The sequence below is a fragment of the Sardina pilchardus genome, chromosome 21 (genome assembly GCF_963854185.1).
Source record: "Sardina pilchardus chromosome 21, fSarPil1.1, whole genome shotgun sequence".
In the NCBI taxonomy this organism is placed as follows: Eukaryota; Metazoa; Chordata; class Actinopteri; order Clupeiformes; family Clupeidae; genus Sardina; species Sardina pilchardus.
The window spans coordinates 25,521,094-25,534,328 of record NC_085014.1 but is presented as its reverse complement, the minus strand read 5'-3'; the positions used below and the strand labels follow the sequence as shown (position 1 = coordinate 25,534,328).

The 13,235-nt window shown below is 52.1% G+C and overlaps 1 protein-coding gene across 4 annotated transcripts in view; it reads right to left on the bottom strand.

Annotated features, from left to right (window-relative positions):
* The window catches only part of mid2 (midline 2), a 98,454-nt gene that overhangs the window by 18,814 nt on the left and 66,405 nt on the right, over positions 1–13,235 (bottom strand). For 3 of the 4 annotated variants that reach the window (XM_062524419.1, XM_062524418.1, XM_062524417.1), the window contains 3 exons: positions 9,327–9,392; positions 7,741–7,836; positions 2,165–2,272 (listed from right to left, as the gene is read on the bottom strand). In XM_062524419.1, the coding sequence (XP_062380403.1) occupies positions 2,165–2,272; positions 7,741–7,836; positions 9,327–9,392 (270 nt within the window). The remainder of the gene's footprint in view (positions 1–2,164; positions 2,273–7,740; positions 7,837–9,326; positions 9,393–13,235) is intronic. The other variant, XM_062524420.1, reaches the window with a different exon arrangement.

The window sequence follows — 13,235 nt, the reverse complement described above, 5'->3', positions numbered from 1 at the left end:
CGCTTGTTGGGGAGAGTCATGTGAGCGTCAGCCGCTACAGCAGTAAGACAGGCTGAGCTGATATGATAGGAGTAGCAGTGAGACAGGCTGAGCTGATATGATAGGAGCTGCAGCAGTGAGACAGGCTGAGCTGATATGATAGGAGCAGCAGTGAGACAGGCTGAGCTGATATGATAGGAGCAGCAGTGAGACAGGCTGAGCTGATATGATAGGAGCTGCAGCAGTGAGACAGGCTGAGCTGATATGATAGGAGCAGCAGCAGTGAGACAGGCTGAGCTGATATGATAGGAGCAGCAGTGAGACAGGCTGAGCTGATATGATAGGAGCTGCAGCAGTGAGACAGGCTGAGCTGATATGATAGGAGCAGCAGTGAGACAGGCTGAGCTGATATGATAGGAGCAGCAGCAGCAGTGAGACAGGCTGAGCTGATATGATAGGAGCAGCAGTGAGACAGGCTGAGCTGATATGATAGGAGCAGCAGCAGTGAGACAGGCTGAGCTGATATGATAGGAGCAGCAGTGAGACAGGCTGAGCTGATATGATAGGAGCAGCAGCAGCAGTGAGACAGGCTGAGCTGATAGGAGAGGAGCTGCAGCAGCAGTGAGACAGGCTGAGCTGATAGGAGAGGAGCTGCAGCAGTGAGACAGGCTGAGCTGATAGGAGAGGAGCTGCAGCAGTGAGACAGGCTGAGCTGAAAGGAGAGGAGCTGCAGCAGTGAGACAGGCTGAGCTGATAGGAGAGGAGCAGCAGCAGCAGTGAGACAGGCTGAGCTGATAGGAGAGGAGCCGCAGTGAGACAGGAGACAAGCTGAGCTGCTGGGGCTGGAGGGGAGAGAGAGGAAAGGAGAAGAAAGGAGGGAAGAAGAGATTAGAGGAGAGGAGAGGAGAAGAGAGAGAAAGGAGAAAGGAGGAGAGAGGAGAGAGAAGAGAGGGGAGAACAGAGAGGAGAGGAGAGAGAAAGGAGGAGAGAAGAGGAGAGGACAGGAAAGAGAGAGAGAGAGAGAGAGAGAGAGAGAGAGAGAGAGAGAACGAAGGGAACAGGAGAGGAGTGGTAGGTGTGTTGTGACTGGAGCCTGAGTGGCAGCAGCTCCACAGTGCCAGCGGCAGCCTAAGGGGCAGCAGATGAAAGCCTCGGTAGCCTGGCCCGGCCCCGTCTGCATGCCTGCCATATCTGTCTGTCTGTCTGTCTGATGGGCTGATACAGACAGAGGAGCTGCCTCCTGCTCCAGGATTTGTTTGTGCTGTGGCAGATTAAGGGCCGAGGTCTGGGAAGAGCAGAACATACAGAGTGAAGGAGAAGGAGAGAGAGAGAGAGAGGGGGAGAGAGAGAGAGAGAGAGAGGGGAAGAGAGGGAAGGAGTCTAACGGAGGTAGTGCTGCAGGGTTGAAGAGAGCCTTTTGAGTGGGGCTATATGAACTATATGTGGCTACTTTTGCTTTTCTTTAATGTTCCTTTGATCAGGGTTCTGCTACAGAATGCCTGTCTGGTCTGTGGACCTCCATGGCTGTTCCTGCACAAGTTTCAGACCTGAGCTATCTAATAAGACCCAATCCCCGTGTTTGTGATCCGAGCAAACCACCCTCATTTTCCCACCGAATTCCCCCTCTGCTTTAGAGCTAAACTCTCGTTGTGAAATCTGGGGTTACATCAAAAGCCCCCGAACAAAAGCGCCGCCCCAAGAGAGGAGGGCAGGGGGGTGCCGGCGCGCACAAGTGCTCTAAATTCTGTCGCTGTCACGGCAAATGTCAGCCATCCGTTCCCATTAGAGAGCGCGGTGACAGGCGATGACACGGCTCCTCTGCGGAGCGGCCGCGGTGCGGCGGGGACGGGGCGACAGGTGCTGACGAGCCGCGCGCGGAGGCTAAAGGAGCCGCCGCCATCTGCATGAGCTAAATACGCCCGCTGACAGGCGCCGCACGCCGCCTCAAACCGCCTCGTCTCGTCTGCCTGTCTGTCTGCGGCGGAGAGGGAGAAGGAGAGGAAGAAGAAGAGGGAGCCTTTTGTGAGAGGGGACCAAAGGATCCGCTCTTGTCGCGCGGCGCCTTTGCCTCCAAAGCAGGCGTTTTTCGGAGCTTTGAGGAGATGTGTTGGCTGATATGGCCTTGTGCGCGTGTGTGTGTGTGTGTGTGTGTGTGTAGGCTGTGATTGTTGTGTGGGAGCGGTACCTTGGACTCTTTGATCTTGACGGCGATGATCTGCTTCCGCTGGCGAATGATCTCCACCAGTTCATCACACTCCTCCACCAGCTTGGCTTCGTGCATGGCAGTGTTGACCTGCGGAGCACAACACACACACACACACACACTCAGTACAGGTGCCTCCGCTCACTTTATGCCTGGAGAGATACAGTAAATGCCCTCCCTTTTGATTCCCTGTCCTCCGCAAATTAAAATACTAATTAATTAATGCACTTTTTTATGTTCTGACAAGTGTGTTATTAATCACATACTTGCATGACTTTAATTACATAGGAATTGCATAACGTTCATTAATCACTTCGTAATGTCCCAACGATCCTGCTCATGAAACGACTTTTATTTACACATTTTGTTGAAGTTTGGTAGTCAAAGTGGAGATTAATGGTTGGTACTGGTTCACATAGTGAGCTGCATGTGAGACAGATGGCTGTGACTCTGTTAGTCTGTAAGATCAGGTGGAGATGACTGGAGAATGTCTGTATGTCTGCAGCATTAACATGTACAGTACAGAGGCCAACCCTCTCTGGTACTGCGGATGAAAATGATGTTCATGTTTCAATGGTGGGAATTCTCCCGCTGCAAAAGCCCAGCCCTACCCGTCATGGAACTAAATGAGGCAGGGTTACGACTCCCCATCAAAGAGCAGAGACTGACCTGATTCCCCCTCTATCACACAGCACGGCAATGTTTCCACAAAGCTCATTATGCTAGTTAAAACCCACTTAAGCAGTATTAATCACACACACACACACACACGCACACACACACACACACACACACACACACACACACACACACACACACACACACACACACACACACACACACACACACACACACACACACACACAAACAAACACACATGTACAAAGACACACACACACACGAACATGCATTCATTCACCCACCCACACACACACACACACACACACACACACACATGCACACACCATTAATTCCATTTCAGGCTTCCTACTTTGCGGCGGGGGGTTTGTGGGGGTAATTAGCTGGCATAGCATTGGCTCTTGGGCTCGTGGCTCTCCTGTGGCTGCCAGCCGCTCTATTCCATCACTTGGCTATCGGACCATCTCCCCGCAGCCTGGGTGAGTCACTGACAGAGACGACGGATGGCCCCCTTTCTCCGGCTCGTGATAGATTCCCTATCAGAGGCCATGGTGACATTGTACTGCAACTCGTCTTCTCCCCCCCCCCCCCCCCCGGACATACATAAACTCTCCTACTCCCTCTCCCTTCCTCTCCTCTCCCATCTCTCTCTTTCTCTCTCTCTCTCTCTCTCTCTCTCTCTTTGGGACATCAACACTCTTGTCCTCGTATCTCTTGAGCTCTGATCTCGGCGGACGCGTCAAGTGCCCGACGTTTTGCTATTTTCCGAGCGGCTCTACCAGAACTCCTATACATTTGCCGTCTCCTTAAGGCTCCGGAGTGGCGGGCCCCTGCGGCGCTGGAGATTCATGCCGATACCTCTGGCCCGCCATCACGGCTGTCTGGAGGCCGCTTTGTCTCTGTCTGCCGCGCACATTCGTCTCTCCCGGAGACACGCTAGGCAGATTTATCCCACCGGCAGGTCAACAGCAGGCCGGGGCTTTGGCAGCGAGGAGGAGCCCAGCTTGCGACAAGAGAGGTGTGTGTTCATGTGTGTGTGTGTGTGTGTGTGTGTGTGTGTGTGTGTGAAGGAGACAGAGACAGAGAGGGGGATAAGTCGGCAGCGTGTTACGCAGGGGATATGTCAGACTTAAGCTCTCCTGCAGTGAAAGCATTGGAGAATAAACTGGATGTGATGGGGGCCTGTAGCTCGCTATAATGCCACTCCGCTAACATCCAGCGACTGCCGACAGGGAGCATAAACACCTGCTGTAATGGAACTTCTCCACCTCCCACCTCCATGTCTCAAAAGCGCCACCTTACCGCACGCTAGAAAGCAGGACGCTGCACTGATGTTCTATTAATAAGCTGTGCTCATTAGAGCACTGCAGTCCCTCTCAACTCTCTTCTCTCTCCATCTCTCTCTCTCTCTCTCACACACACACACACACACACACACACACACACACACACACAGCGGGGGTTAACCAGCCAGCACAGTCCCAGAAGATGACATGAGATGGTGGAAAGAGAGTAGAGACTAGAGTGCATTGATCACACTCTATAGTGACCTTGTTTATTTTGGCTCCAGAGTAATTACTGTGGGTTTTCACTCTGTTCAGACAACTGAACCAGGGGAGTGGAGAGTGAGAGAGCGAGAGAGAGAGAGAGAGCGAGAGAGAGAGAGAAAGAGAGAGAGAGAGAGAGAGAGAGAGAGAGACAGAGAGAGAGAGAGAGAGAGAGAGAGAGAGAGACATACTTGGAGAGAGTGGAGAGACTTTGAAACGCTTGTGTAAGGTAACTGAGACACCAAAAAGCAGCTAAGTGCCTGACTGGATATGTGTCTCCTCTCATTCTCACTGTGTGGTGTGCAGACTCCAGGGCCCGCATTAAAGATGCATGACTGTGTGAGGTGTGTGTGTGTGTGTGTGTGTGTGTGTGTGTGTGTGTGTGTGTGTGCACTTCCACGAGAGCAGCTCCTGACCGGGGCTGTGTCAAAATAAACTTGTCCTCCAAAGGGAGAAAACACAGGTGGTCAAGCGGCATGCGGCTAGCTCTGCGGTCAGACCAGGAAAAACAAGCCAAGGGCCCCGAGCGCCTGTTGGGACACCCGGCGTTCCCGGGAACGCTGTCTCTTTTCTGTCCGCGTGCGTGGGCTCCCGCGGGATTAACGAGTGGTTCGGTGGAGCGGCTGGGACATCTTATCGGCACAATTAGAGTAAGCTGTCTGGATTGCTTTCACTCAGTGGCCAAGTCACCTCGCCCCATCCTTGACCAGAACTGCTTTTGAAGAAGCACAATGAAGACATGAAAAGACACGAGCAGGAGAAAGAGTTTCTTCCCTCTCCTCTTTGGAGCTGGTTGAGTGGAGCGCAGTAATGGCAGGGGCAGCAGCTGCAGGATGACCCTCAGTGCCACGACGGGCACACACTCGACCGAGCCCGCATGACAGGGCAACCCCTGAAGGGTCTTAAAAGCCCTCAATTGCCAGAGCTGAGCAGACCCAAACACACCCACTCACACGCCGACAGACACAAACACACACACACACACACACCCACAGGCAGACACAAACACACCCACACACACACACAGACAGACAGCCAAAGTGAAAACCTCCAGTGTGGCCTCCCTCTGTGGTGCAGTGGTCATCTCATGAGGAGATGGCAGTCCAGAGCACCCCCCTGCCTCTCTCCCCAGCGGTGCCCCCCCTCGGGGTGGACACACACCAGCCCAGCAGCGCCCTCACCGGGCGCCCGTCTCTCCGCCGGACGCCACCCGCCACGACCCGTCAGAGCCCCGCCGATCTGCCCGCCTCGTGCCACGCTGCGTGGGTTGTGTATCGCTGGCGCGCTGAATAATTCACCGTGCCTTTGAGCGCGGCTCATGTGCGGCGGCTGGCGACCTGCGGCACGGCCACAGAGAGAGGAAACGCTTCTTGTGATAATTGGGCCCACGGCTTGTGGTGCACGCTCGGCGCTGGTGTGCACGGCTGAATAATTTAGGAGGCGAAGGTTGAAGGGGGGAACTGCGGAGGTGCTGAGAGCGAGTCGGGGCCGGTGGGTTTGCAGGATGACACTCCTTCAGATCAGGGACAAATTAGCTCCAGCATAGCACTTTGACTGGGTGATATATATATAAAAAATACATATGAATGCCTGGGTCGGATTTACCCTTAAGCCTTAATCCCGTGGCCAATTTTGCGAACGCGAAGCTTAGCGTCAGCATGATTGACTGAACTGCCTGAGTTTCAGAGGGGAGGATGCGGTGAGAGAGAGAGAGGGAGAGAGGCCGTGCAGCCTGGAAGAGACTTGGCTACCTTGCCAGGCACTAGCCCGCTTATCCTAACTGCACCTACCAAGACAGGTCGTTTGGCTCATGAGGAGAAGTGCTACAGCGGTGCGGTGCGTCGTCAACCTCGAATCGCGTCGTTTGCCTATTTCTGCTGAACCGCTCAAACGCGGCTGCCTCGGGTTTCCGTCTGCCTCGGGCTTGTCTAGCAGCCGTGTTTATGCCCTCCGCTGTTACGGTTCACGCAAGGACACAAACCTGCTGGCGACGCAAGCCGTTTCCCAGGGTCCTGCCTAATAGGGGTAATAAAATAACAATGACTTGTCACTTGACTCCATTTCCAGCGCGTGGCAAGGACGCGTGTTGTGACAGTGTCATTAAACGCTGTTGTCCCAGATTCAACTCGCCGTGTTTTCCCGACTGGCCTTAAATCAGGGCTCGAGTTAAAGCGCAAGGCAGCGCCTTTATTTCCATCACCATTTTTTTCAGTTTAAAAGTGAGTGAATGTGGTTTAGTACCTTAATTTTTCTTGCTCGTCAAATCTGAAATATTCCCAATGCATTTGTTCCCTAACCAATAACTCAATTCTGCTAAATCACATAAAGTATTCCGGGAGCCTAGCTTTTTCGTGACAACGCAATGGAGATGAATTATGAGTCGCACAAAGCGTAAATTCAATGGAATTATTTGAAATCGATGGAACTGTCGCTGCTCTCTTGCACTTATACTTCTGCTTCTTGCACGAATCGTTTGCAAATGCGTTCTGACTTGCCACAGGCGCCGCTATCTACGCTCTGGGAAATCCATATCAAATGTCTCAGTCATCAATATTTACTATCTGAGGAAGGGCATATCAGCTCAGAGGCCTTCCATATACGCACAGGAAGGTTGTCAAGAGAGCCTGATATATCTTTCTGCGAGATGTCAGCAGAGATAGTGCAAGCGCTGATGTGTTCATTGGGAGTGACCTCCATTTGTTATTTACCAGCAAGATCCTCTAATCGGTGGAGGCTGACAAGGTTTTGTGTGTGTGTACCTTTGTGTGTGTGTGTGTGTGTGTGTGTGTGTGTGTTTGAGTGTTTGTGTGTGTAAGGACTGGACTAGTGTGTTACTGTGTGCTGCTGGTGGCTACTGTCTCCCCATTTCGACAGAATCACACACACAGATAGTACATCTTATCTCTTCCTAGTGCAAGATAGTGTCACGCCGTTAAAAAAAAAACTGCCTGAAGATATAGAAACAATAAGAGAGAGCGGAAGTTTGTGCAAAAGTGACATGGAAAAAAAGGACAGAAAGAAGAAGAAAATAGCAATATGTGGATAAAAGAGGGAGAAGAGAGCTGCATGTGGCTCTGGTAGCCCTGAGCTCAGGTGGAAGTCATATGCATTCCCAAATCATGATGAATGTTCTCATGATTACCAGCCGGCCACAGCTAGCTGGAGTTAAGTGAGCGAAAGAGAGTGAGACAGAGAGACTCTGTGAGAGAGAGAGAGAGATGGTGAGAGACAGAGAGTCTGTGAGAGAGAGATGGAGAGAGAGAGAGAGAAAGAGAGAGCGATAAAAAAAGGGCAGGATGAAGAATGAGCTCCATCTAGGAGAGTAAACGGCCAGTGTCCGGGTGAGCTGGGCCGATGTCTGGCAACACTCACCTCCACCTGCTGGCAAATCTGGATGAGCTTGGCCATCTGGTTCTCCAGCTCGCTGTTCCTCTTCACCAGATTGGTCAGGTTGTTCTCCAGGGTTTGCTGCAAATGAGAGAGAGTGAAAAAGAGAGACAGAGAGAGAGAGAGAGAGAAAACAGAAAGCGTACAGATAAGTGAAAAAAGGAAAGCTATTTCTTACTTGAATGAAAAAGAAAAGATGTTCAATTAGGTCATTTCTTTTCAAATCAAGATGTGAAATGGAAAGGCACACTGCATGTTCTTTTTGAAAATAGAGAATGTGGTGCAAGTGAATAACACATAATTAAAGATCATTAAGTGAGTGAAATCCCGATTTGGCTCACAGGCTGGCTGAATTCTGCGCTATCACTGCGCTGGATGAGTGCGGTCGCGCTGCAGGCTTACGGGAGGCGGCTCGGAGCACCCTGCCCCATGACACAGACAACAATCCCGCCTTCAGTGCTCCTGACTACCTAATCTGGAATCCAGCAGACCCATCATGCAAACCCTGGCAATATAATTACCGCGCCGATGCCATTCCAGTGGGAAGAAATGACCCATATCATCCCGTACTGGAAGAAAAAAAAAAAACGGGGATTGGGTAGCGAGCAAGTAGCCTTACAGCAAATCAGTGCCTCGTAACGAGGGGGTAATCGTCTGTGACTTGGCAGGCACTCACATCGGGGGTGGGAAGGAACAGCCTAATTCGGGAGCTATCGCCACTTAGCCAAAACCAGCTGCTCGCTCTCACATACACACACAGACAGACACACACACACACACACAAACACACACACACACAGCGCCGCAGCCTTGCCGAGTGTTGACGGACAGGTGTCGGCACCCGACGACAGACTGCTCCAGGCCAGTCCGGCACAAAGCAGGAGGTGTGAGCCCACTCTCCATGTGCCTTTGCGGTGACTAATGTTTGTTATGGTTGCAGGGCTAAAAACAACCCAGTCCACAGCAACTCCGTCCAAGCCTCCAGCGTGCCTGAGTCAGGTGTCTGTCATGCTCCCCAGGCGTACCACTGGACAGATCAGTAAACACCATCTTTCCTGCATACAACAGACTAATTACTGAGCCCTGGCGAGAATGGCAATGCAGCGAGAGGAATTCCTGTGTCGTCCTATTATGTGCGAGAGCTGCCAAAGCATCGACTAGCTTCACCGCGAAGGACATGAGGTGCCGAGGAGATGGAGAGATGGACGTGAAGCTTGAGATGAAAAAGACAAAAAGGACAGAAAAAAAAGCAAAGAATAAAAAAGGGACTTAAAAAGTGCACACCTTCCTCCATCGCCCGGTAGAAAACAAACAACAAATAAGTGAAAGGCGGGAGGAGACCTGGAGTGTGGCACTAGCCTTTTTGAAGCTAGCTATTCATGCATGAGAAACACAGGCTCTAAAGCCCTGGTCCACCTGGACCCACAATGGCTCAAAGCAATCTCCCCTCACAGGGAAAAAAACATTACAGCAATAAAAAAAAGAGACAAAACGAAAGAAAAACCAACAAAAAAAGAATAACAACATCCAGGAGAATGATTTTGGGAAAAGAAAGGCAACCGGTGACTCACCGCGGCGCTTGTCTTTGATGCCTCCATAACTGCTTCTGAAACTCTGCCCGGGCTCACTTGAAAAGCCTACGAACACACACATATATACACAGCCCTTACTCCAAACAGCCCGTATGCACGACACGGCACACACAGCCTACCTCGCCCGTCTGCCCCTGACCCTCCCTGGACGCATGCAGCTGGCGCGGCGACGGAGAGGAAGAGGAAGAGGAAGAGGAGGAGGAGGGCGACGAGGACGAAGGAGCGGCGGTGTCCTTCGGAGCGGCACGCTATGCCACCTGTGTGTGGGTGGAGGAGGCTTTGTGCATGTGCGGCTGAGTGTGTAAGAAAGAGACAGAGAGAGCGAGCGAGCGTATGTTTGCGAGCACATGTTTGTGTGTGTATGTATGTATGTTTGTGTGTGTGTGTGTGTGTGTGTGTGTGTGTGTGTGTGTGTGTGTGTGTGTATGTGTGCACGTGTGTTTGTGCCCTGTGCAGGTGTGCAAGATGGGAAGCCGTGTTTGCGTGCGAAAAGACTCGCAATAATGGGAGGACATTTCGGCGGGGGCTTACTCGATCAGACGGCGCGTTGCATCAGCATGCGAAAGAGAAACAGCAAAGAAGTAGGTCCAGAAAAGAGGAGCCAGAGAAAGACAGAGAGAGAGAGAGAGAAAGAGAGAGTGAGACAGAGAAAGAGAGAGAGAGAGATAGTGAAAGTGAGTGAGAGAGAGAGAGAGAGAGAGAGAGAGAGAGAGAGAGAGAGAGAGAGAGCGAGCGAGCGCTTCTGTGTGTCAGCGTTTTGAAATTCAAACTCACCGGGTGCGGACAGATGGGTCATTAATTAAGGAGTCTCAGAGTGGCGGTGGTGGAGGGGAGATGATTTATACATCAAAAACACAGCTGTCCCCCAGAGACTACACACAAGGTGGGGGAAGCGTACACACATGTGTGTGTGTCTATGTGTGTGTGTGTGTGTGTGTGTGTGTGGTGGTGGTTAGCAGCTGTGTGGATCTTTTTTTGGACACGGACTCTGCTGCTCGATGGGAGGACCAGTGGTGAGAAAGAGAGAGACAGATATAGTTAAAGACAGGACCAGGATGGGGGGACTGAGAGAGAAAGAGAGAGAAATGGAGAGAGAGAGAGAGGGTGAAAGAGAGGAAGAGTGGAGCAGTGTGGAGCGAGGTGTCAGCGTGGAGGCCCTGCCTGCCAGGCAATCAGCAGCACAGTGGAGCAGAGCTGAAATACCAGCAGCCCACCACCAGCTGCACCGCACTGCACACACAGCCAGCCACGCTGCACACACTAACACACCACACACACACACAGCCAACCACACTGCACACACCACACAGCCAGCCACGCTGAACACACTAACACACCACACACACACACACACACACACACACACACATATCCACACACACACACACACACACATATCCACCACACACACACTACCAAAGGAGCAACAGAGCAGAGGTGCAGCGGGAAGGAGAGCAGCAGAGTCAAATAAATAAATGAGGAGCTGAACGGAGAATTTGGGGAAAAACAGTCACGACATGGGAGACACCGAGATTGAGAAGAGAGTGAATGACAAATAGAGAAGAGAAGAGAAATGAGAGGGAGAGATGAGAGAGAGAGAGATGAGAGAGAGAGAGTATGAGAGAGAGAGAGAGACAGAAAGAGAGAGAGAGGGAGGATGCGAGGCTACCAGGCTGACAGTAGAAAAGTTTGAGTGCGGTAGTGGAAGGCAGCTGTAGCATTAGTGCTGCTATAGCCAGGCTAGTGACAGCATGTGACATGGCGGGTGGTTGTGCTGTGTCTGTGTCTGCGGCGGGGGCGGGGGCGGGGGCGGGGGCGGGGGTGGAGGCGGGGGTGGAGGCGGGGCGGTGGGGCTGTTGTGCTCTTGGAGTCAGAGAAGCGATGAGGTGGAGAGTGGCAGGCAGTGGAGAGGATGATGTGTCGCTCGGGAGCCGACTGGGGCCACCGGTGTCGGGAGACTACTGACTGACAGAGCCAGTGCCCAGGGCCAAGGTCATCCCTACCCCCATACATTGTCATTGACACACACACACACACACACACACACACACACACACACACAAAAAGCCACATAAAAAGTAAGAGAGAGGGAGAGAGAGAGAGAGAGAGAGAGAGAGAGAGAGATTGAGAGGGAGAGACCACACAAATACACCCACCCACACAAACACTCGCAAATACACACACAGCCTGTCCGTCAAGGAGATTTACATCACCTGACAACACAGCATCACACACAGGTCGCTGCCAGGTATGTCAGCTCATTTACCTACACCTCAACAAAGAAATTCTCCCCGATGCTAGAATGTTCCGGAGCGTTGTGAGGCATCGGTCTGCTATGACAACCGCATTGTTCATCCCCTGCCACCCCCGGCGCCTTTCAAAGGCATTGTGCTGTCCATCCAAAAAGAACCCAGATATTCATAACAAAGGGTGAAGGCTGCATACATATCAGTGGCCCTGGTCTACAGCAGAAGTCGACAAGTGCATCCCAAACTAACTGCTGAGTTGCTGTTTCTCTCCCTCTCCCTCTCCCTCTCTCTCTCTCTCCCACATACACACACACACACACACAAACACACACACACACACAAATCTTCTAATTGGCACGCATCAGCCTCTACAGTTCTTGGGCCATCAGAGCAACAACAACAGCAACGATCACAGGCAAAACAAGAACAGAGAGAAAGAAAGAGTCCCTAAGCTGAAGCACTAACAACAAAGGCCGAGGGCTTTTCATTATTTCTAAACAGTCAGCCCTCGCGTTTTTATAGAAAGAAAATGAGAGATAGAGAGCAGAAGTTAAGAGGCGAAAAAGAAACAAACACATAACAGAACAAAGAACAAAAGCCACATAAAAAGTAAAAGAGAGAGAAAGAGAGAAAGAGGGAGAGAAAGTGAGGGCAGAATGAAGCGGAGTGCTGGAGGGATGGAGAGAGAGAGAGAGAAAGAGAGGGGAAGGGCTCCAGAAACGGAGACAGCACAAGCTAGCGCACATCAAAGCGGCTGTTAACACCAGGCTGGCCGGTGCAGCGCCACTGAGCGTGTCAGTAACCGGAGACGGCTGGGAAAGGGCCGCTCCGTTCGCCGCGCTCGCCCCGGCCACGGCTAATCTTCCGCGCCGCTCATCTCCCGGGACCGCCGCCGCCGCCGCCGCGTCCAGCCGAGCGGAGCGGTAATGAGAAGTCATCGGCGTTTCTTGCTGACGCCGGTCACTAATTAAGCAGACGAGCGTTGGCCTAATAGGCCCGGCGTTCTTGTCGGTCTCTGACTCGGGCCGAGCGGGGAACATGCGAGAGAGGAGGCGGCCGGCTTGTTAGCGCCGTCTCAAGCCGTGAGGCCGTTTGACCCCTGAGCCCAGCAAATGGAAACGCTGACAGTACATGTGGACATGCAAGAAAGCCGAGCATGCACACACACAGAGACACACATACACACACACACACACACACAAACAGAGACACACACCTGCATAGTAATAGCGTCCATTTGTGGTGATAAATTGGGCTGGCTTTTTGCACAAAAACAAGGCCTGAATGAACTTGTTTTGGGGATTAGCCTTGAGCTGCAGGGATAAAAGCCGAGGCATTGGATCCAATGCTGTAGAGCACAACAAAATCAAGCCCAACAAAGAGGGAGAGGAAGCGCGCTCGTTGAGGAGAACAGAGCAGCTTGAAGGTTAAAGGGACACGCGTCAGAAGCTCGTGCCCCTCTCCAGAGAAAAGAGCGCAAATCCCTTCTGGCTCATTTGACTTTTTCATGCAAAACAGCTGAAACAGGAAAAATCTGGCCACTTTAATTGCAGCCACACAGCGACGCGGGGCTGAACACGACTGCTCTGCCGGCTTCGCCTTAGAAAAAAAACGGAGCCGAGGAACACGGAGAGGTGCT